The sequence below is a fragment of the Brachycentrus maculatus genome, unplaced genomic scaffold (genome assembly GCF_059751285.1).
Source record: "Brachycentrus maculatus isolate JH-2025_06_01 unplaced genomic scaffold, ASM5975128v1 h1tg000130l, whole genome shotgun sequence".
Classification (NCBI taxonomy): Eukaryota; Metazoa; Arthropoda; class Insecta; order Trichoptera; family Brachycentridae; genus Brachycentrus; species Brachycentrus maculatus.
Window position 1 is genome coordinate 107268 of NW_028280883.1, and position 21921 is coordinate 129188.

At 37.5% G+C, this 21921-nt stretch overlaps 1 protein-coding gene across 3 annotated transcripts; it reads right to left on the reverse strand.

Moving 5' to 3' along the window:
• Window positions 1–273: 273 nt before the first annotated feature.
• On the reverse strand, window positions 274–21708 carry slmb (beta-transducin repeat containing E3 ubiquitin protein ligase slmb). Of its 3 annotated transcripts, none has more exons than XM_088260240.1 (12): window positions 21524–21708; window positions 14353–14487; window positions 13266–13374; window positions 11363–11549; window positions 10303–10438; window positions 8831–8959; window positions 7030–7221; window positions 5827–5970; window positions 4953–5104; window positions 4150–4306; window positions 2353–2473; window positions 274–1028 (listed from the first exon to the last, which is right to left on the reverse strand). In XM_088260240.1, exons 1-12 carry the CDS (start codon window positions 21575–21577, stop codon window positions 1018–1020), a joined length of 1527 nt encoding a protein of 508 aa, XP_088116366.1. In that variant the 5' UTR covers window positions 21578–21708; the 3' UTR covers window positions 274–1017. The 3 variants fall into 3 exon arrangements, with proteins under 3 accessions (XP_088116366.1, XP_088116365.1, XP_088116367.1); XM_088260239.1 differs by having other exon boundaries at window positions 545–1028; window positions 2353–2476; XM_088260241.1 differs by lacking the exon at window positions 21524–21708 and having other exon boundaries at window positions 886–1028; window positions 2353–2476; window positions 11363–11565; window positions 14353–14486.
• Between the last annotated feature and the right edge of the window lie 213 nt (window positions 21709–21921).

Sequence of the window (21921 nt, forward strand, 5' to 3'; positions counted from 1 at the left end):
TTGAAAGGAGTGAGCGATATGTGAAAACAGAATAGATCTACATACATATATTTAATTAAAACATTATTATTTTTAGATATATTTATGTGTAAATACATATACGTATATACATTTTTTATTGCTACATATTATTGGTAATTATCGTAGTTTGCCTTAGTGCTGATTTGGTTACGTAATCCGTAATAAGAGCATTGTATTTAATAATTGTTCTAATTGTTGAATGAGATGTTCTATGAGTGCGTGCGATGTCAGCCAATTTTTACCTGTGTCATATTTATTTATTATTTTGACTTTGGTCTCCATTACTATGGCACGTCTTCTATTATTATCAATTTGATCATCAAAACATTTGTTTGAAATCTTAAGGGTCAAAAAATAATCACAAGACCCTTATCCGCACCCCAGTGATGCATAGGGCACTGCATCATATAATCGCAGTGTTATCTCGATTGTCAACACACGAAGGAAAAGTGATCAACCCTCCGCTTCAGGTACCAGTCAAGGGTAATATCCAATAAATATTAGAGAGAAAAAATCACTTATATTTTTATATTTTTATTTGACTCCCCCCTGGGAATCGGACCCGGGACCTACTGAACGGTGGCCGAGCATGCTGACCATTAATTACACTACGGGGGTGGACAAAAAATAACATTGAAAAAAAAATTGTGTATGTACGAAATCACACAATTTTTATTTATTCAATATCACCCTGGACTGGTACCTGAAGCAGAGGGCTGATCACATTTCCTTCATGTGTTAACGATCAAGATAACACTGCGTTTATATGCAATGCCCTATGCACCACTGGGGTACGGATAAGGGTTCGAAGAAGTACGAAATCACATAAGTAGAGGATGTACTGTATATAGTATATAAAATGGTACACGATTCGGCTACGCGGAGCGCCCCAAATTGAATCATCCTTCCATTCCTAGGTTAAATTAATTTACAAGTTTTATGCTTATATCACTAATCACAAGTCGGCAGTCAGTCGGGGTGGAGAGGAGGCGGCGCTCATTCGAATCCTGCAAATTGCAAAAACACCCATTACAATACAATATACAAATTTGTAGATATGCGGCCGTCTTTCAAACAATACCTATGTTACAATTTATATTTGAAGCCATAACTTGTGATTTTGCATTTAAAAATTACATTCTTCTTCATCATTGATGAGATGTCAAAAATGATACGAAAATAACTCCTGTAATTGGAGATAATCCAGATTTGTGAACAAGTATTTGGACACACTCAAAATTATAAAAATTAAAATGATATTTTCTGGCGTTTCTCGTGTATGTGATTATAATCCACAATTCGGACCTCACATACTAATATAAGAGTTTCTGCTTTATAAAAAGCTTCTTTTCATCTCACCAATAGATGTCTCTAGTGAAGTTCTAGTGATTCAGTAACATATGTTTCGAAATTGGTTTTGTTTGAAAGATGGCACGCAACCTCTTGACCACACATAGCGTGAGTTAGATGTAACTCACCTGGTGATCAACGCAATAAAAACCTAACCTCTAAAAAAAACACCCTATGGTAGTATTTTGTCGAGGGTTGTGTGTATAGTTACCAGTATGAGGGGCTGTTGGGTTCTTTTCCTCACATGGTCATTCCTGACCAAGTCATGCCACTTTACATTAAGTATTCGCTTCAGAAGGAGAAGAACCCAACAGCCCCTCATACTGGAAGTCCTGAAGAGGAGAAGGTGGACATGGTTGGGATATCGCTCACTCCTTTCAAGAACGTCACAGATCAAAAAACTACATTTTTCAGGAAAACGTTTTTTAAGTTTAAAAATATAATACAATGTATTAAAAATAAATATCAAGCCACTTATTGAACTTTTTACTGTGCCACAAATATTTTCAGGTAAAACCTGAAGGTTTTTTCTCCATTTGAAAAATATTTATTATATTAAAAAGAAATAATTAAACAATACCTTTTCTTCAAACTGAAAAAGTACCACTTTCTGCCTGTAGCGGGTAAATATTAAGTTAAAAATATGCCTTTTTTGCTGGGATATAGTACATTTTCTGGGCATTCCGAAAACATGCACAACTGAAAATTTACAATTTTTGATTTATGACGTTCTTGAAAGGAGTGAGCGACATGTCCTCAGAATGCCGACCATTCGCCGGCAATACTCAGCGTAACTTGGAGATGCCGGACTGGCCCGGGAGTAAGTGACTTGGAGACGTCTCGTGTTGGCCATATGAAGGACATGTCCTTAGAATGCCACCTGAGAGCATTAACCCTTAGTGGTTAATTCTTTTCACTCGCCTGGCCCGGGAGCGAGTGACTCGGAGACAAACACGGATAGGGAGGAAGAGGCATAGTTACCGGCGGCGGATCCCTCCTCCTGCGTGCAGTTGAGGAAGTCCCAGACGAGGATGGTGTCGTCGTGCGAGGAGGACACGATCTGGAACTCGTCAAACTGCAGGCGGAACACGCGGCCCGTATGCTCCTGGGGCGATAGGGGGGGGGGGCGAGAACAGACAAGGCGACACTATATATTCCACTCGACGCAGCCCACCCTCCAATGCACCTTACACATTATCTAGTAAACTAATAAATAACTGCTGGCAAATAGCGGGGATCAAATTGAAGGAGGTCAAGACATTTAATTGTCTTCTTCTTCCTGTCAGCTCCCGGGAGATGGATGACCAGCTGTCTTTCCATCGTTTAGGTCAGGGGTTCCCAATCTTTTTCAGCCCGCGGCGCACTTACAAGTTTAGTATTTTGTCACGGCGCCCTACTTTAGTAAGCTATTTGCAATAGATAATGTGACTATATACGTATTCTATTCTCTCTGCCTACCCTTGCGGAGAAGCGGCATGATGGTTAGTTAGTTATATATATTATAGTCTAAAGAAATAGGTATCTACAATAATAGTAGTTGGGTAGAAAGATGCTAGGTCTCAAAATATAAATTGTTGCTTTATAGGTACCCGAGAATATTTGTGGTTTCGGATAATGATAGAGGATCGACTCACGGCACCCCTCTTGACTTACTACGGTGTATCAGGGCACCGCGGCGCACACTTTGAGAACCCCTGGTTTAGGTGGTATAATTTAAAAAAAAAATACTATAAGGAGGGTATTAGAATATTTGTCATTTGACTGTTATATGATAAAATGTAAAATTAAAAACAAGTGCAGTAAAACTTCGATATAACGGACCGCTATTTAACAAATTTAGGATATACCGGACAAAAAACACACAAGACAACAGTCCCTCATCAAGTGTCTGGGGTGATAAATTTACTATTTTTTTTTTACACATTTTGTGTATGTATAGTTTCAGGTTGTATAGTTTGAAGTGAGATTGATGGAGCAGGTGTCGGCACGTGTGTGCGGTTGTGTGTATGCACCAGTTGTCTGGGGTGATAAATTGACTATTTTTTTTTTTTCATATTTTGTGTACGTATAGTTTCCTTTATTAACATACATTGTATTCTTCTAACCCTTATCCGCACTCAATGGTGCATAGGGCACTGCGTCGTAGCGACGCAGTATTATCTTGATCGTTAATTGCATGAAGGCAAGGTGATCAGCCCTGCGCTTCTTGTACCAGTCCAGGGTGATATTAAATAAATATGAGAATGAAAATTGGTCATATTCATTTTGACCCCTCTGGGAATCGAACCCGGGACCTCCAGCACGGTAGCCAAACGCGCTGACCACTGCGCTACGGAGGTACTTACATTGTATACATTTATTTAAATAAAAAATTTTAACATATAATTTTTTTTTGTTTTTGCAGATACCCACCTTGTGTGTCTTGTCGGTGGAGTTCTGTTTTAATACATTTTTATAGTTTTTAACCATTTCAACCTTATATACACACAAAAAAGAGAGAAAAATTAAGAATATAAACATTTTACAATTTTCATAAAATTAGCTCTAGAACATTTAAACATTCCTTTATTTTGCCTTTGTTCCATATTTTATTTTGACCTCTAACCTCCGTCGGCGACAAATTAAAAATGGAGCAGGTGTCGGCACGAGCGTGCCGGTGTGTGTGTGTGTGTGTGTGTGTGTGTGTGTGTGTGTGTGTGTGTGTGTGTGTGTGTGTGTGTGCGTGTGTGTGGGTGGGTGGGTGCGTGTGTGTGGGTGCGCCAGTATATGGGTACCTACCACAAGTGTTCGCAGGCAGAGCTGCGCGGCGGGCGCCCGCGGGTCGAGCGCGGCGGGCAGGTCCCACACCTTGATCTTGCCATCGTACGCGCCGCTCACTATCCGCTTGGCGTCGAACCGGATGCACCGCACCAGCTCCTCGTGGCCCTCCAGGACCCTGAGCGACAACACAACGCGACTCCAATTAGTCCGGACTAAATGGCCGTATCTTGCAATATGGAGGAAATCGTCCCTAATAGGGTATAATCATTTATTGTAACTGCAGACAGTTGGTGGAATTCCATATTGATTTCTTGGGTAATATATCCAAAGGGTATAATCACTCGGCAGGAATATCTAATTTAACATACTCACAACCTATAAAGGATTGTGTAAGACTCGTGAAGTGTCTATAACAGCCGATATAATCAATGTATTCATTCATCATTTTCTTTTGCAAATTTCGCCTTTGTAAAAACGTTGTTTTCGTAAGTTGGTAACGAATGACGTCACAGAAACGAATCCACACTACTACTATAACATGTCTATAAAGCAGATACATCAAGGGATACACACCTGATAACATATAGCGACGTCCGTTTTGGTTTTTTTCAAATATCTAAAGTTTAAACCTTAATATCTCCCTTACTTCTCTACAGATTTCAATCAGAATGTTACCGATAGTCTTGTGATTTTTCATATTGAATTATTAGCCAATAATAACACATTATGATCCATCTATTGCTTTGCAAGAGAGGTCTGCCGGGAATGATGAAGATAGATCCACTTCAACAGAGAAAGAGAGAGCTTCGGATGGTAGGTACCTGAGGCACGCCCCGCACTCGATGTCCCAGAGGCGGATGGTGTTGTCGCTGGAGCCGCTCACCACGAGGCGGTCCCGGTACTGCAGGCACGCGATGCCGCGCTTGTGCCCGTTCAGCGTGCGCACAAACTCGCACGAACTCGTGTTCCACACCTGCAACGCGCGCACGTCATAACACAACACAAATATACAGCGATTCAAACTAGAGACAGAAAAGAAGGGAAAGGTTAACACACTTCTAGAAGTGTGTTAACCTTTCCCTCCCGATGATATGTATTTACTACAAATCGACTTAAAAAATTAGAATATCAATATAAAGTTTAATAGATACGGGCTCAAATTTTTTCTGTAATACAATTATGTATTACATGAAAGTATTATAATATAAAGTTATTCATTTGCAGCGACGGAAATAAATAATTTCTGATATAAAATCACGTTTCCCAGTGTGTGCGTGCGTGCCGTGCTTTACGTGTGATTTTTTTTCATGTTTTTAGATACTAACCAAAGTCAACATCAACTATGGTCAATAAAAGCAACATTGAAGAATATTCACATTTTTCCGGTTTTTAAATCACATTTTCATACGGTGTACAAAATACATATCTCTAGATTTTAGCACCGTAAGGAAAAGGTTTATGGGTAGCTATTACTTTTTCAGTTACCTGATTGGGATGGTAATTGTTAATTTTTCTCGATTTATGTTTTTTTCTAACTTAAGATTTTGATGATAAATTATTAAATTAATACGCTACGGACAGGAAAGGTATTTCTACCCGTTAGTTCGATCCATGCTTAAGGACGGGAAGGGTATTTTTACCTTCTCCAACGGCCCCATTTCAAAGGCAGAAAAGTATGTTGGTGGCTTGGCGTACCTTGATTGTCCTATCGCCTGACGCGCTCACGATGTACTTCTCGTCGAAGTCCACCACGTTGACGGCGGCTCGGTGCCCGACCAGCACCCTCCGCAGAGTGATCTCCGTCTGCGACGTCATGTCCCACACGGCGATCGATCGGTCCTGCGCAAACAAACATCGCAATCTCAAATACACGGCAATTCATAGTTTCTTACCAAGCTTCATATTCCCTCAGGAAGGTAGAAGAAAGACAATTGAGATGGTATGGGCATATAGGACGCAGAGAACCCGAGCATGCCGTAAACTAAGCAATAGAAATGGATCTTCCTCGAAAGATATCTAGAGGAAGACCAAAAAATTCATGGATGCTGCAAAGAGAGGAGATGGTTTGAAGGCATGGCCTCGGTGACGTTGTCCATGACAGAAGGGCCTACAACATGAGGACGAGGAGAGCTGACCCCAGCAGTCTACAAAGATGACAAGTTGGGATGTAGCAAGGAAGAAGAAAAATACTAACAAGTACAGTGAAATCCCTATTTTAAGTTTTTTTTACGGGACTAAAGGAAAAAAAATGTGAATGGAGGGAAAATATAAATGCGGGGTGTTGAAAAAAACATTTTAAATTTATTTATCTTTTGTAAAAATCGTGTAGATGAGTTTTTTTGCATACAAAAACCTAAATGGAGCGAACGTACAAATTGGGGGTATTGAAAAAATGTTTTGAATTTATTTTTTTGTAAAACAGTAAGACAAACAAAAAACGTAAAAACTGCATGTAATCCATGATTGCGAATAATATCAACCACAACAAAAAGAGAAGCGTTATAGATCGAACCAAAAATATTTTTATAATTCCTTACCTATTAAAAACTATTTTCTTTTCAAAACCGTAAGCATTTCGAAAAAAAACTTTTTTTTTCAATACAAAAACGGTTTTTTAAGAAAAAATTAATCAAATGCTACCTGGGTTTAGTGAAAATCAAGTTGCAATTCAACGTAAATTGGGCCTTAAGAATAAAAGTATAGGGTGAATAATAACAACATTAGGAAGCCTAGATGCTTCCGTATCAGATCTGGGAATGCGATGGGACAGCTTTCAATGTAATAGAAAATGACAAACTGTAGTTCTCGAAACTAGTACATTGATCAATAAACTCAAACCAGGTATTTAAAAACAAAAACCAATATCTCTGAGATGATTTGCAGTCATGTTAATAATACCTTGCTGCAGGTGACCATGAGCCCGTTGGTGAAGCGCAGGTGCAGCACGGCCTCGCAGTGGTGGATGAGCGTGTTGACCATGTCGCCCGTGAGCGCGTCCCACACGCGCACCGTGGCGTCGCTCGACCCGCTGATGATGACCCGCTCGTCGTACTGCAGGCACAGCACCGAGCCCGTGTGGCCCGTCAGCACCTGCAAGCCGGCGGAGGCACTCTGTACTACCACCCATTCTACCAGGCATTCAACCCAAACTAGGGCTGCTATATCGTTCACTCTTTTCAAGAATGTCATAAATCAAAAATCATCAATTTTCAGTTGTGCGTGTTTTCGGAATGCCCAGAAAATGTACTATATCCCAGCAAAAGAGGCATATTTTAACATAATATTTACCCACTACAGGGCAGAAAGTGTTGTTTTTGCATTTTGAAGAAAATGTGTTGTTTAATTTTTTTTTTTAAATCTACTAAATATTTTTCAAATGGAGAAAAAACCTTCAGGTTTTACATAAAAAGATCTGTTGCACAGTAAAAAGTTCAATAAGGCTAGCAATTTATTTTTAATATATTGTATTAAACTTTAAAAACGTTCTCCTGAAAAATCAAGTTTTTTGATATATGACGTTCTTGAAAGGAGTGAGCGACTTATTGTCACGATACTTTGATCGATACCACAATCTAAATATTTTTTTGTACTGGGCTCAAGTAACACATCAAAGTTCAAGAAGCCCCGTTCTACGTTTTAAAGTTCAATTAGTGGCTTGATATTTATTTTTAATACATTGTATTATATTTTTAAACTTTAAAAACATTCTCCTGAAAAATCAAGTTTTTTTTTATTTATGACGTTCTTGAAAGGAGTGAGCGATATGTATATAGTCACATTATCTATTCCAAATAGCTTACTTAAGTAAACTTGTAAGTGCGCCGCGGGCTGAAAAAGATTGGGAACCCCTGTATTATTAACCCATTGCAACACAGACCCGGCGAATCGTCGGCCAAGGTCAATTTGTCACTGACTCACAGAGCCGGCGATTCGCCGGTTTGTCTTCAAAGTGATTTTTTTACATTAAAACTGAATGACTTTCACAACTCTGAACTGGACACACTTTTAAAACTGCCTGGGGGTGAGTCATAATGATCTAGCTTACGAACAACAACAAAAAATTATGCTTTTATGTTTTTATTTTGTGTGTAATTTGGTCTTAATCTTATTGTAATAAGAAAATGTGTCAAAATTAAATAGTGTGTTGTATGAACAAATTATGTCACATTATTTTTTGACATCTCATCAAAGATGAAGAAGAATATGGAAGTCTGGGCATTTACGTCAAAAAATATATGTCAAAAAATAATATGAAAATAACTCCTGTAATTGGAGTATTTGGACACACTCAAAATGTTGTTAAATTATGTCATCTTTATTAGTGGTGCAATGGGTTAGCACATTGTTGTCGGGCAGTTTTTTCATCAACCCTGACTCTAGTTAGTATACTTATTAGGGTCATATTATAATCTTCCTATAATTTCAACAAAATTTGAAATAAAGAGCTTAAAAGCGTCGAACATACGTCTAACATCGTAGGTAGAGAGCGGGAGACGCTTATAAGCACTCTATTTGCTTACTTTAGGAAGAGCGAGAGAGACGCCTGCAAACATTGTACAGATGGGAATCGGGTGTTGCGGCTACTTGTGATTAGTATACTGAGGGTCGGACGACAGACTGCCAGAGTATAATTAGGGTCGGGGTTGATGAACAAAACCGCCCGACAACAAAGTTTTAATAAATAAAATGTATATTTTACCTTTGTACATTGTAACGTTTTTCTGTCCCATATTTTAATTGTATTATCCCGAAGGCCGGAAACTATTTTGAGGTCGTCATACTGTAAACAGTATACTCCTTTGGAATTCTCACTACGGCAGTTTATCCTCTGAAAACGCAACACGACATTAATGATTTCAATTTCAATTTATTTTATTTATAGATAATATACACATTACAAACTTAAATTTAAATCCTATACATTAACAAAAATAGAGAATAAGCTAGAATACTATTGCTAAAGGTGTAGAAGAATCCAACTTCGGAAAACTCCTTCAGACACATGGAACGGATCAATATCCAATGAGACATTGTTCAACATAGCGGTAGCTCTTCCTACAGGCATAACCATCGGCAGGTATTGGAATGTGAAACAATCTATGTCGATGCTGTCTTAGGTAACTATCGGGAACATACAGACCAATGTTCCGGATAATTTCAGGATTATCGATCATACCGCGCAACAATGGATAAATATCGTAATCAAATACACATTCCTTCTAGTCTCTAAACTATTGTAGCCAAGCATACCCTGGAGAAACTGGGTCGGATAGAGCCAAGGATAATAGCCGTACTCTGTCATGTAGAGATACCTCAAAAATTTCTTTTGGACTTTCTCTACCATAAGAGAGTACTTAAGCTCGTGTGGCCCCCAAATCATGGAGCCACTCTCGAGTCAACTTCGTACCAAGGAGTTATAAAGAGTTCTCAGCACGCGGGTATTTTCGAAAACCCTGGCAGTACGCAGAAGAAATCCTAGCATTTTCAATGCATTACCACTGACTGCCTCTATGTGATGGTGAAATGTCAGGGTGCTCACAAACCTAACGCCCAGATCCCTAACATTCGACGCTCGCATCAGATTTTGGTCGTTCATTTTGTAGCGATAAAATAATGTTTTTTGGGCCCTAGTGAAAGACGTGACCGAACACTTAGAAACATTAAGCATTAGTTTGTTTCGTCTTCCCCATTCACATATATTTGATATATCTGCTTGGAGAAGATGAAAATCGTCAAAAGTTGTCACCTTTAAGAAAACCTTTAGGTCATCCGCAAATAACAGAAACCGTGAGTTTAAAATTACATTCTTAATATTATTAATGAAAATAGAAAACAATAACGGACCCAGGTTAGAGCCTTGCGGGACACCCGAGAAAGTATTGAAGGACTCTGACGCAAATAGACCGTAGGAGACGTATTGGTTTCTGTTTTGAAGGTAGCTCGCCATTAATTTTAGCATACCATCCGAGAAACCGATCTCATACAGCCTCTTCAATAAGACATCATGGTTGACTGTATCAAAGGCCTTGGCGAAGTCATTATATGAACAGTCTACCTGATGTCCCGCGTCTAGAGCTTCTGTGTCATAATTCGTAAAAACCATGATCAACATGTTAACATCGTATCGACTGGGCGCAGTGCCCCGTGCAACATAGAGAGTGTGCGACTTACCTGCAGGTTGTGTCTACCCATCCGCCAGTTGTTTTCAATAGAATCTATGTCCCGTATGATCTGCGGGAAGAGCGCTCTGTAGAAGGAGTGTGTGGGGTGCAGAGAGCCGGGTTTGGGCTTGAACAGGAACTGTATCCTGAAACACAAGACGTCCAACGTTATATTCTATACATAGCCAGCCGGGTTGATGAAAAATTACAGTTTGTAAGAATCCGAGTCTTTGAAAAATAATAAGTGAGAGATGTAATAAATTATAAATAAAACACTTGTTTTTTACCTTTTTTTTAAAACATAAATAGTATACATTTCTTGAATGTTTTCCACAGATACTTTGTGGCACATTTTATAAACTATAAAATTAATTAACCTTGTTTTCACCACTTTTTTTTATTAATACAATTAAACCAACCGGTTACGACAAGAACCTTGTCATCATCAGGGTTTAACATGTATATCAATAATACATTATTTCTTTAATGTTTTCTTCAAAAAAAAGTGGTGAAAACAAAGTTAATTAAATTTATAAAGTACACATTTATTTAAATCACAATTTAAACATATTTAAAACAATTTTTTGCAGAGACCCACCAAGCCACCTTGTGTGTCTTGTCGGTGGAGTTCTTTTATAATACATTTTTTTTTCTTTTTAATGATTTTAACCTAATACACACAAAAAAGAGTATTATTTTGTTACGAATTTTACCGTCCGGTTATTAAAAATAAAAGCGACTATGACAGTTCAGCGAGATGGAATTTAAGCGCATCGTGATCACCTACAAAAGCACAAGCCAATCATCCGTTTTATCATGCCAACCGGATTGCTGGACAGTAAAACTTCGTGTAAAACTTCAAGCACTTTTTCTACTGCGATTAGATTAAATGGACTCCTATGTCTCATTCCTCATTACTGAGGGTTGTGACCCATTGTGGATGCAATGACTCTTCTCCAGTTACCCCTCCACCACGCTGCACGTAGCGCAGTTTAGGGGAAGTAAATGGACCGAGGGTCCTTATGTAGCTATCTAGTTCTAGGTACTTATGCAATAGTTACGATGCTAACCATCCCCTCCTCTCGGCGAGCCCCCTCCACAGGGAGTCGGTGCGGACCTTGCGCTCGACCAGCTTCTTCCAGAGCATGCCCTCGGAGATGACGCGCTGCCACTCGCGGCACACCAGCTCCGCGGCGCACAGCCAGCGCGCGTCCAGGTACGACAGGATGCTCTCCGCTATGTGCTCCAGCCCCTTAACTGCAACACCACCACTCTTTTAGGCCAGTAAGCTTTATTGCTATTCACCAGATGCATTGTCTAATCAAGTCATTATTATTATTTATACAATGCGGTAATATTAACAACATTTTGAGTGTGCCCCAAATACTAGTTCACAAATCTGGATTGTCTCCAATTACACTAAAACTCGTCGCAAATAAAACAGAATGAATTAACATCCCATTTAAATTATCTTGATGCCATTTTCTAACTAATATATAATGATTAAAGAAAAAAGTTCGTTTTTTACCACTTGAGTTTTATTATAGACTAATTTATTTATTATAATAAAACTCAAGTGGTAAAAAACGAAGTGTTTTCTTTAATCATTGTAACATGTCTTACCACAAAGTTAATGCTGAAACAATAAATAAAACTAATATATACACAAGGGTGGTTGTAATAGCTATGATAGACAAGTAAACACTTTCTCTTCTTCTTCAAACCCTTATCCGCACCCCAGTGGTGCATAGGGCACTGCATATTAACGCAGTGTTATCTTGATCGTTAAAACATGAAGGAAAGGTGATCAGCCCTCCGCTTCAGGTACCAGTCCAGGGGGGGATATTGAATAAATATTAGAGTGAAAAAAATCACTTATATTTATTTGACCCCCCCTGGGAATCGAACCCGGGACCTCCAGAATGGTAGCCGAGCGTGCTGACCATTACACTATGGAGGCGGACAGAGTATACACTACTGTACCTTTCATATATAATATGCAATTTTCTTTCGGGTTTATCAATGCGCTACCAACTGTTGCTCATAAGATCAATTAAAATCTTTGAAACGCACTTATCGACGTAAATCAGACAAAAGCAAACTTTAAAAGCTTAAAATGGAAATAATTTTTTTTTTTAAGTCTAGGATCAGAATCCATGCATAAGAACAGAAATCCAAAACAAAAGTTTGGCGTGATGGTAGTAGTAGTATTTATAGAATAAAATAACAACTATGTAATTTTACTGACCATGTACTCTAACTAGTAATTTTATTCTATAAAATGCAGTTCCACCAGCAAATGTCAGTTGTTTGTTCGCCTCCGTAGTGTAATGGTCAGCACGCTACCGTTCTGGAGGTCCCGGGTTCGATTCCCAAGGGGGGTAAAATAAATATAAGTGATTTTTCACTGTCATATTTATTCAATATTACCCTGGACTGGTACCTGGAGCGGAGGGCTGATCAACTTTCCTTCATGTGTAAACGATTGAGATAACACTGCGTTTATATGAAGCAGTGCCCTATGCACCATTGGGGTGCGGATAAGGGTTTGATTATTATATCATAGTCAATGCTATTAGCAACATATTTTCTTGAATAAAAAAATAAAATAAAAAAACATTTACACCTGTAAACATGATTTATCGCAACATTGGCAATTTTGACATAAATCATGTTTTGAACATGTTTTGATATAAATCACGTCATAAATCATGTTTTGTATTGGACGTATATGTACGACCATACCCAATCTTCACATTTGTTTGAAAATGCCATAACTAGGCGAAACAATTGTCAGGATATAAATTTTTATGTGTTTTTTTAATAAAATACAACTTAGTAGACTCAAAAAATCTGTGTTTGATTTAGAAATGAATACATAAATCAACAGTTCTCCCTGACATGGAACTTGGAGAAGCATGTGGATGTTTGGATGAAAAGATGAAAAGCGCACCAGACGGAGAGTATACTCACTTGGTAACAAGGTGATGAAGTCTCTCTGCAGCATCGGCTTGAGGTATGTGTTGATGTGGCCATGTTGGTAGTGGCACATTCGCTCCAGTAATTGTTTCACAAATTCAACCTGAAACAATCGTTCAAATATAAAAATAAAACACCCTTTTGAGTTTTAATGAACTAACTTAACCCTTTCCGGCACCCCAAAATTAAAAAAAAAATCTAGGTAGACACTTACATTCCAATTCGAAAAAATCTTATTTATTTTTTTACAAAAATGATAATAATATTAGTATACAAACACTCACCGAGATTTTTATGTTTCCGGTTTCGAAACCGGTAGACATAAAAGTCTCGGTGAGAGGTTATAATATACCAATATTAACATTTTTGTAAAAAAATAAATAAGTAAAAATGACTAACCACAAAGTAAATGCTTTAAATATTAATAATATTGGGAAAAAAATCTTTTGTCCTCTGCTCCACATACTGTTGTAATAGATACGAGTGACTAAGCTTGGAATTTAAATAAATAATACTTTTGATGAAAAAAATGTCAAATATCATCCGACATGGGACCTAAGAGGAAAAAATCGATGTTGAATGAGATTTCACATAGGACCAGTAAGGGTTAAGCTTGTCAGGAGCTTGGTCCACTCCATTTTTCTCCATGCTGCTGAAACATGGACTATAAAAGCAGCAGAAAAGAGACAAATCGATGCCTTCGTAATGTGGTGTTGGAGGCGCATAGACATCCAAGCAATGCCACCAACATTAAAATAAGTCCATCGTTTCTGTGACGTCATTCATTGCCAACTTACTGAAATAACGTTTTTTCAAAGGCGGATTCTCCAAAAGAAAATGATGAATGAAAATATTAAATATATCGGCTGTTATAAACACTTCATGAGTCTAATACAATCCTTTATAGGTTGAGTATGTTAAATTAGATATTCCTCCCGTCTGACAAAGATCCATTGCGAGTTATTTCCAGTAAGAAGGGTAGAAAAACCGACTGATCGGTGTTTGGTCGTTTACAGTTGGCAACGAAAAGCCGATTAGTTGGCTTTTGGTAGTCAATGTGTTAAGAGATAAGTGCACATACCTGGTCGGCTTCGTTCCATCCCGAGAAGTAGGAGAGGCATGCCTCCCTCTCTGCCCTGTGGGCCTCTCTCTCTCGCTCCTGCGTTCCCGCGGAATCTTTCCTTCTATTGGAATCATATAGGACAGTCACGGGAAACTGGAATCAAACAAAGACACATCCATTGATGAAATCAGAATAACAAAGAGTAAGAGCCTTGCATAGGAAGTAAATTGTAAAACGATTTTTTAATATTATAGGTGTCTCAACTTGAAATAAAACATATAGCTCACTCCTTTCAAGAATGTCATATATCAAAAATCATCATTTTCAGTTGTGCATGTTTTCGGAATGCCCAGAAAATGTACTATATCCCAGCAAAAGCAGCATATTTTTAACTTAATATTTACCCGCTACAGGGCAGAAAGTGTTGTTTTTGCATTTTGAAGAAAAGGTATCGTTTAATTATTTTTTTAAATATCGTAAATATTTTTCAAATGGAGAAAAAACATTCAGGTTTTACCTAAAAAGATAGCTTGATATTTATTTTTAATACATTATATTATATTTTTAAACTTTAAAAACGATCTCCTGAAAAATCAAGTTTTTTGATATATGATATTGTTGAAATGAGTGAACGATATATCCTTTGAAGATGGATGCCTGAGCATCCCAGGGCATACGACCTGGCATTTGACTGGCTTAACACATAATTTGGTTCTGGTTAGTAAAATCCTTCTAGTGGCATCCGTGACCTAATTTTGAGGTAATATTGTTCAAAGTTCTACGACATACAACATGAACTGACCACTTTTTATTGAAAATTCTTCCATAAATGAATTGTTTTTTTTAAATATAATTTTTATCATTTTCTTTTAGTTATTATAGTTACTTGTTTTACTACTTCTACTACTACCATCACATTGTTTCTCCGCAGGGGTAGGCAGAAGGGATGGAATGCCACACTCTTCTTTCCTGACATACACTCCTCGCTTCCTTCACATCCTTACATCTAGTCATACATGCCCTCCGATTACGCAGACTTATGACACCACCAGATTTTGATCTGATCGTGCCAAGTCTTTTACAGTCGTCCTCGTTCTGTTTTCCCTCTCACATTCGCCATATATATTTTCTTCGTTATCCATTCGCTCCACTTGTTATATTTTTCTTTATATCGATAGATCAAGTTTTTTTGTAATATTTTTTGTTGCTTCAGTTTTGTTTTTTTTTAACTAAAAATTATTTTGACTCTTAAAAAAAAAACTCATATTTTTAGTTATTTTTGTGAAAAAAAAAAACACAAGTGGCCAATGGGGGACTATGCCATTTATGTGCAACCTACTTCACGATGACACCAATCTAGAACTGTTTTACGGAAGGTAATAAATTTTACAATAATCTTTATTCTCAAACAATGATATTGACTGATGAAAAATGCCTATCATACCAATACAATAAATATTTTTACATCAGTGTTATTGCTACGGATACTGAAATGACAACACGTTGATAAATCGAATAAAGCTTAGCGTGCGTCGAAGAGGTACTAGACAAAAATCCGTATTTGCAGTATTCTTACATAATGCAAACTACGCCATGTTTTCTCCAAATCCGCGGCTTCACATGTTAGCCAATGCTTTTGAAAGTATAGATTTATTTAATATATCCACCCTGAAGTCTGTACTTTCTCAGCATTTCTTGTCCATGTTATAATGGATAAATTTAAATGTTTCACTCTCTCTCGCTGATAGTGTGTGAAGGAGACGTGTATTTACCAGTGCTTACTATTTGTTTACAACATTTTAAAGCGTGTCCAAATACTTGTTCACAAAATCTGGATTATCTCCAATTACAGGAGTTATTTTCATATTATTTTTTGACATCTCATCAAAGATGAAGAAGAATATGGAAGTCTGGGCATTCACGGGGCTGACGACCGTCATAGTTACTATTTGTTATTTTATTATTATTTTATGTTTAAGACTTTTTGTTTCTCTATTAGTGTATTTTTATATTAGGTACTGTATAACATTTTCAGTGTGTCCAAATACTTGTTCACAAAATCTGGATTATCTCCAATTACAGGAGTTATTTTCATATTATTTTTTGACATCTCATCAAAGATGAAGAAGAATATGGGCAAGAAAGAATAAGAAGTCTGGGCATTTACGGGGCTGACGACCATCATAGGCTGGTTTAAGTGATCACTTTACACACGTGTAACATTCACCAATTCTAACCATTATTGACAACCACACTACTCAAATTCTTGGATGTTCTATATATATGAACCAATTTAGAAACCTTGTTCTTGAATCACTAGAACTTCACTAGAGACATCTATTGGTGAGATGTAAAGAAGCTTTTTTATAATCCAGGATTCGGATCTCACATACTAATATAAGAGTTTCTTAAGGTACTATACAATGAATAAATAATTAAATGAATAAACAAGTAATAGAATGGAGTAATATTGCATCAAGAGCAGTGAATTATAAAGGATTGAAAAGAATATGAATGTGTTATATTCGTCATTTATACATTTTGAGGGGTTACACTCCTTAGTCTGTCTCCGCAGTGTAATGGTCAGCACGCTCGGCTACCGCACTGGAGGTCCAGGGTTCGATTCCCAAGAGGGTCAATATAAATATTAGTGGCGGGCCTGCACTGGAAGAGAGAGCACTGTGGAAGTCCAAGAGGGAGGCCTTTGTTTAATACTGGACACAAGAAGAAGGCTGAGGAGATGCATGAATATGGAAGAGTCGAGGAATGTTAGCAAAGACCTGCCTACCCCTGAGGGGAAATGACGTGATGGTTAATTACGTTGCGAATTTATTACCGGCTCTAGTGTTAAATATCCCAAGACTTGAATGGCATTTACTTTCAAGCATATCTTTCAACTTTTGTGCATCGCAAATTTGTGAGATATCGCTCACTCCTTTCAACAACGTCATTTATACAAAAACTTGATTTTTCAGGAGATTGTTTTTAAAGTTTAAAAATAATAAAATGTATTAAAAACAAATATCAAGCCACTTATTAAACTTTTTACTGTGCAACAGATCTTTTTAGGTGAAACCTGAATGTTTTTTCTCCATTTGAAAAATATTTAGTATATTTAAAAAAATAATTGAACAATACCTTTTCTTCAAAATGCAAAAACAACACTTTATGCCCTGTAACGGGTAAATATAAAGTTAAAAATATGCCGCTTTTGCTGGGATATAGTACATTTTCTGGGCATTCCGAAAACATGCACAACTGAAAATTGTCAATTTTTGATCTATGACGTTGTTGAAAGGAGTGAGCGATATGTTTTTTTCCATTTCAGTTTGGCCAACAGAACAGGCAAACAAATGGTCAGAGAGCCAATTACAATTTTATTGAAACTTAAATGCATGTAGTTATAAAATGGCAACATATCACGGCTGTCCAAACTCAAAACACAGTAAAGGACATTTTTTTATAGTACGTTTTTTTGCATTTTTGGATTAAGTAGATTCTACTTAGTTCAAAAATGCAAAAAAAACACTTACTACAAAAAACTTCCCTTACTGTGTTTTAAGTTTGGACACCCTATCACCTCAAACACTTTTTAAACCCCATATCTAATGGTTGTCGACACCTGTCTCAATCATTATCCACAAGGCAAGCGGTGAGGTGAGCAAAAAGTACTCAGCGCATCGACGAAGCGGAACCGGACAGAGAGAGTACAGAAACTACAGTTACGAGCCGCGATTAAGCAGGCATGACTCATCTATAGTTCTGTCTCTGTCTCCGGCTAGTCAGGAAGTAAAAGTGATCATTACCACATCACGCACACACGTGCAACTCTTATCCATAAGCTAACTTCTCTAATAACTTCATTAAATGATTCGGCAGTCACTTTGTGCCCAAATCTGTCCATTTTTAATTAATGTTTAACATAGTAAATACCACTATTTCTTAAAATCTACTGTGACAAGTGTTGCGATGCATTCCGCATCATTTTTAAACACCGTTTGGTGTTTGAAAATGATGTACGGTGTTTGAAAATGATTCGGAATGCTTTGAAACACGTGTCACGGTGGATTTTAAGAAGTAGTGATATTTACTAAGTAAAACGTTAATTAAAAATTCTCTAATAACTTTTAAGAAGCGTCTGAGACTTTACTATCTATCATTAGAATCCTAACTGTCCATAAACTTCCTCCCTTAGTTTTTCCCTCTACCTCCTTCCTTAAACTCCCTTTTTCCTTTGCCTTACTTATTATCATCAATTTGTTATTTATGTTTTTTTTTAATATTCAAGTACTATCTACCCTCTGATTGCAAACAGCTATAAAAGGTATCAAAAGTTTTGGCCAATATCACTAGTCTGTTTTTGGTTGGTGGGAAGATGTTGCTTTTTAGCAATAAGCCCGCCAATGTACTTCTTTTCTGTACATGAAGTTTAAATAAATAAAAGTTTGTATATATTAGTAAATGAGTTGAACTGGCGGTGCCAACATCAAAATGGAGTCCTGGTGCCAACTTCAATGCATGGGAGTGAAGCACGAAGCAAAAAAATACTGTTTTGATAGTGCAGTGCCCTATTGCACTATTGGGGGCAGATTGAGTATGAGGAGATGCATGAACGTGGAAGAGGCAAAGAATGTTTGCGAAGACAGAGTGGTGTGGCGTTCTATTCTCTCTGCCTACCCCTGCGGCGTGATGGTTAGTTAGTTTTAGTTACTCAAATATTTCACAAAGGACGGTAGATTTTTTTTTAAACATCAATTTCACTGTACCTTATTAATACATGCCACTGCGTATGTGTGTGGATGAGAGAAAGAGAAAGGGAAGAGAGAGAGAGAGAAAGAACTTACAATGTGAGAAAGGGACAAAGTATGTGGACTTTGTAGCAGAAAACAATGAAATACATTGTACAGTATAGTATCCATGTAAATATATATATAAATAAAACCCTTATCCGCACCCCAATGGTGCATAGGGCACTGTGTCATATTAACGCAGTGTTATCTTGATCGTTTACACATGAAGGAAAGGCGATCAGCCCTCCGCTTCAGGTACCAGTCCATGGTAATATTGAATAAATATGACAGTGAAAAAATCACTTATATTTATTTTACCCCCCTTGGGAATCGAACCCGGGACCTCCAGAACGGTAGCCGAGCGTGCTGACCATTACACTACGGAGGCGGACAAAGTAATAAAGTAACAAAGTGAATAGTATCCATAGCAACCCTTAAATAATTTACATCAGTAGCGATTCCTTTGTTTTTTTTTTTTTATTTAATTAGACCTTACTATCACGTTGTTTCTCTTTCAGGGCTTGGCCGAGAGGATAGAATGCCATTTGGAATAGGAGCAAAATGATTTACAAAACGGTCTTAAGGATTTCTAGCGTATAACATTAAGAAAGGTGTGTCGAGATGGTTTGGGCATGTGAATCCAATGAGTGAAGACATAATATTAGAACAAGTTGAGATGATGTAGGCAGAGAATTTGTCCGCCTCCGTAGTGTAATGGTCAGCACGCTCGGCTACCGTTCTGGAGGTCCCGGGTTCGATTCCCAAGGGGGGTAAAATAAATATAAGTGATTTTTTCACTGTCATATTTATTCAATATTACCCTGGACTGGTACCTGAAGCGGAGGGCTGATCACCTTTCCTTCATGTGTAAACGATCAAGATAACACTGCGTTTATATGACGCAGTGCCCTATGCACCATTGGGGTGCGGATAAGAGTTTATTATTATTATTAGGCAGAGAATAGAACGCTACACCTATCTGACTTTGCAAACACTTTCGACTCTTCTACATTCATGCATCTCCTCATATACATCCGCCGATTATTCTGACTCCTGACCTGACCACTAAGTATTTAAAATACTTGATTATGCCAAGTTTTACTCGGTCTTCCGATGCTACTATTATCAACTACATTCCTTTTATAAATATGTTTCACCGTTCTTTCCTCGCTCATTCAATCCACATGTCCAAACCATCTCAACACACCTTTCTTAATTTCATCAGTAATGTTTATCTCAGCCTTGCATTCTTTCCTTATATCACAATTGGAACATCTACCACACATGGTATTGCTGCACTGATAGTCGCATTCCAACTAAATCCAGTCTTATTTCATCCTTCTTTTGCCAACTCCATGCTTCGCTTCCATACATTAGGGTTGGAACCAGAAAAAGCCAAAATAAAATATATTTTCTTAAAGAAATCCATTTTTCTATTTGATGGTAAATTAACCTAGTTTACGATAAAGATAACACTGTATCAAACTAATAGTGCCCTATTTACTCCAATATAAGAACCATTAAAATACAAATGTTTTTATTTAAATAATCATGACGATCAAATTAAGTATCAATAATTTCATTATTATCAGAAAAAAAGGACATTGATGATAATCTTAATAGAAAGAGACACTTGTATGTATATTTGACTCTTTTTTTCTTCCAATAAAGGAGTCATTCACTCACGGAAAAACAAAACACAATGACCAGTACAAATATACGTGCATGTAATCCGTACAAATAAAAAATGTTTATTTTTTAAATGATTCATGCGGATAACGGAACATTCCAAATTTACTTCCTGTTCGATTTATTTACTACCAATACTAGCGGAAGTGATCCGGATTAAGGATTTGGCCGCACAATACATTGCAACACGAAACAAATACACAACGCTGAGACCGTTTTCTCTTTCTCAGAGGTCGCCTAATTTCGCACGGTCCGTGGCAGCTCTTGACATTTGCCATAAAACGAAGAAGCCACCCGAAGCCCCCCCGAAAAAACTTAATAAAACGACCGACATAAAGTATTTTCCGATTTTAAACTTTTCCCCGCACTTACGAGCCGTGATTTATTCATCTTTTCAGCGTTATACAGCGGCAAAATATGCATTACTCGCGACAAGTCGACGCGAACGGCGGCCCCTGCATTGCGGACCAAATAATAGCAGATTCCATGAATTACACGACACTGTTAACTGAAACCGATCGCATAAATTTGTTTCACTGTTATACAAAGAACGGCGCTCAATTCGGTAGGTACGAAATCACACAAAACGCCACAAACGTCTCGATTCGAGTAGAAAAGAGGCAAAATGTGTTGTTGAAAAGATGGCGGTTCAAGCTTAGCCTCTGACACTTTGACAAGACCCGCGCATAGTTTAAATAAAGGCACTATACCTGCGAATTACTGTTCACATCTTCTATAGTCTTATCACTTTCCATTTTAATCATTATCCTAAATGTATAAAACGCACTAATAACACAGAGAATTCATTTGAAACTGTTTATGTTCGAGTCCACCTGGAGAAGATCCCACAGTGACGTCAGCCAGCGGCCATTACGAAAAGACAGGAACTAGCACTGCGGTCGAAAAAAATGCAAAGCTCCATCCACGCGTACCAACTGCGTGAAAGTAATACTTATTATATGGTTGTTCAATAAAGATTTATATATAGTACAGAAAAAAATAAGCCTAAGTACCTACTGGTCAATTTCCATGTAGGTACATTAGTACCATTCGCCTTTTAGATACTCTACCAAAAAAGTCCATTTTTAGCCAACATTTTTTGGTTCTA

Coding starts and splice junctions, on each gene's coding strand:
- slmb (XM_088260239.1), bottom strand. CDS start 21,577: ATGATTAAAATGGAAAGTGATAAGACTATAGAAGATGTGAACAGTAAT. Junction 11,550..13,265: donor CTTCATCACCTTGTTACCAA/GTGAGTATACTC, acceptor GTGGTGTTGCAG/TTAAGGGGCTGGAGCACATA. Junction 8,960..10,302: donor TGGGTAGACACAACCTGCAG/GTAAGTCGCACA, acceptor TTGCGTTTTCAG/AGGATAAACTGCCGTAGTGA.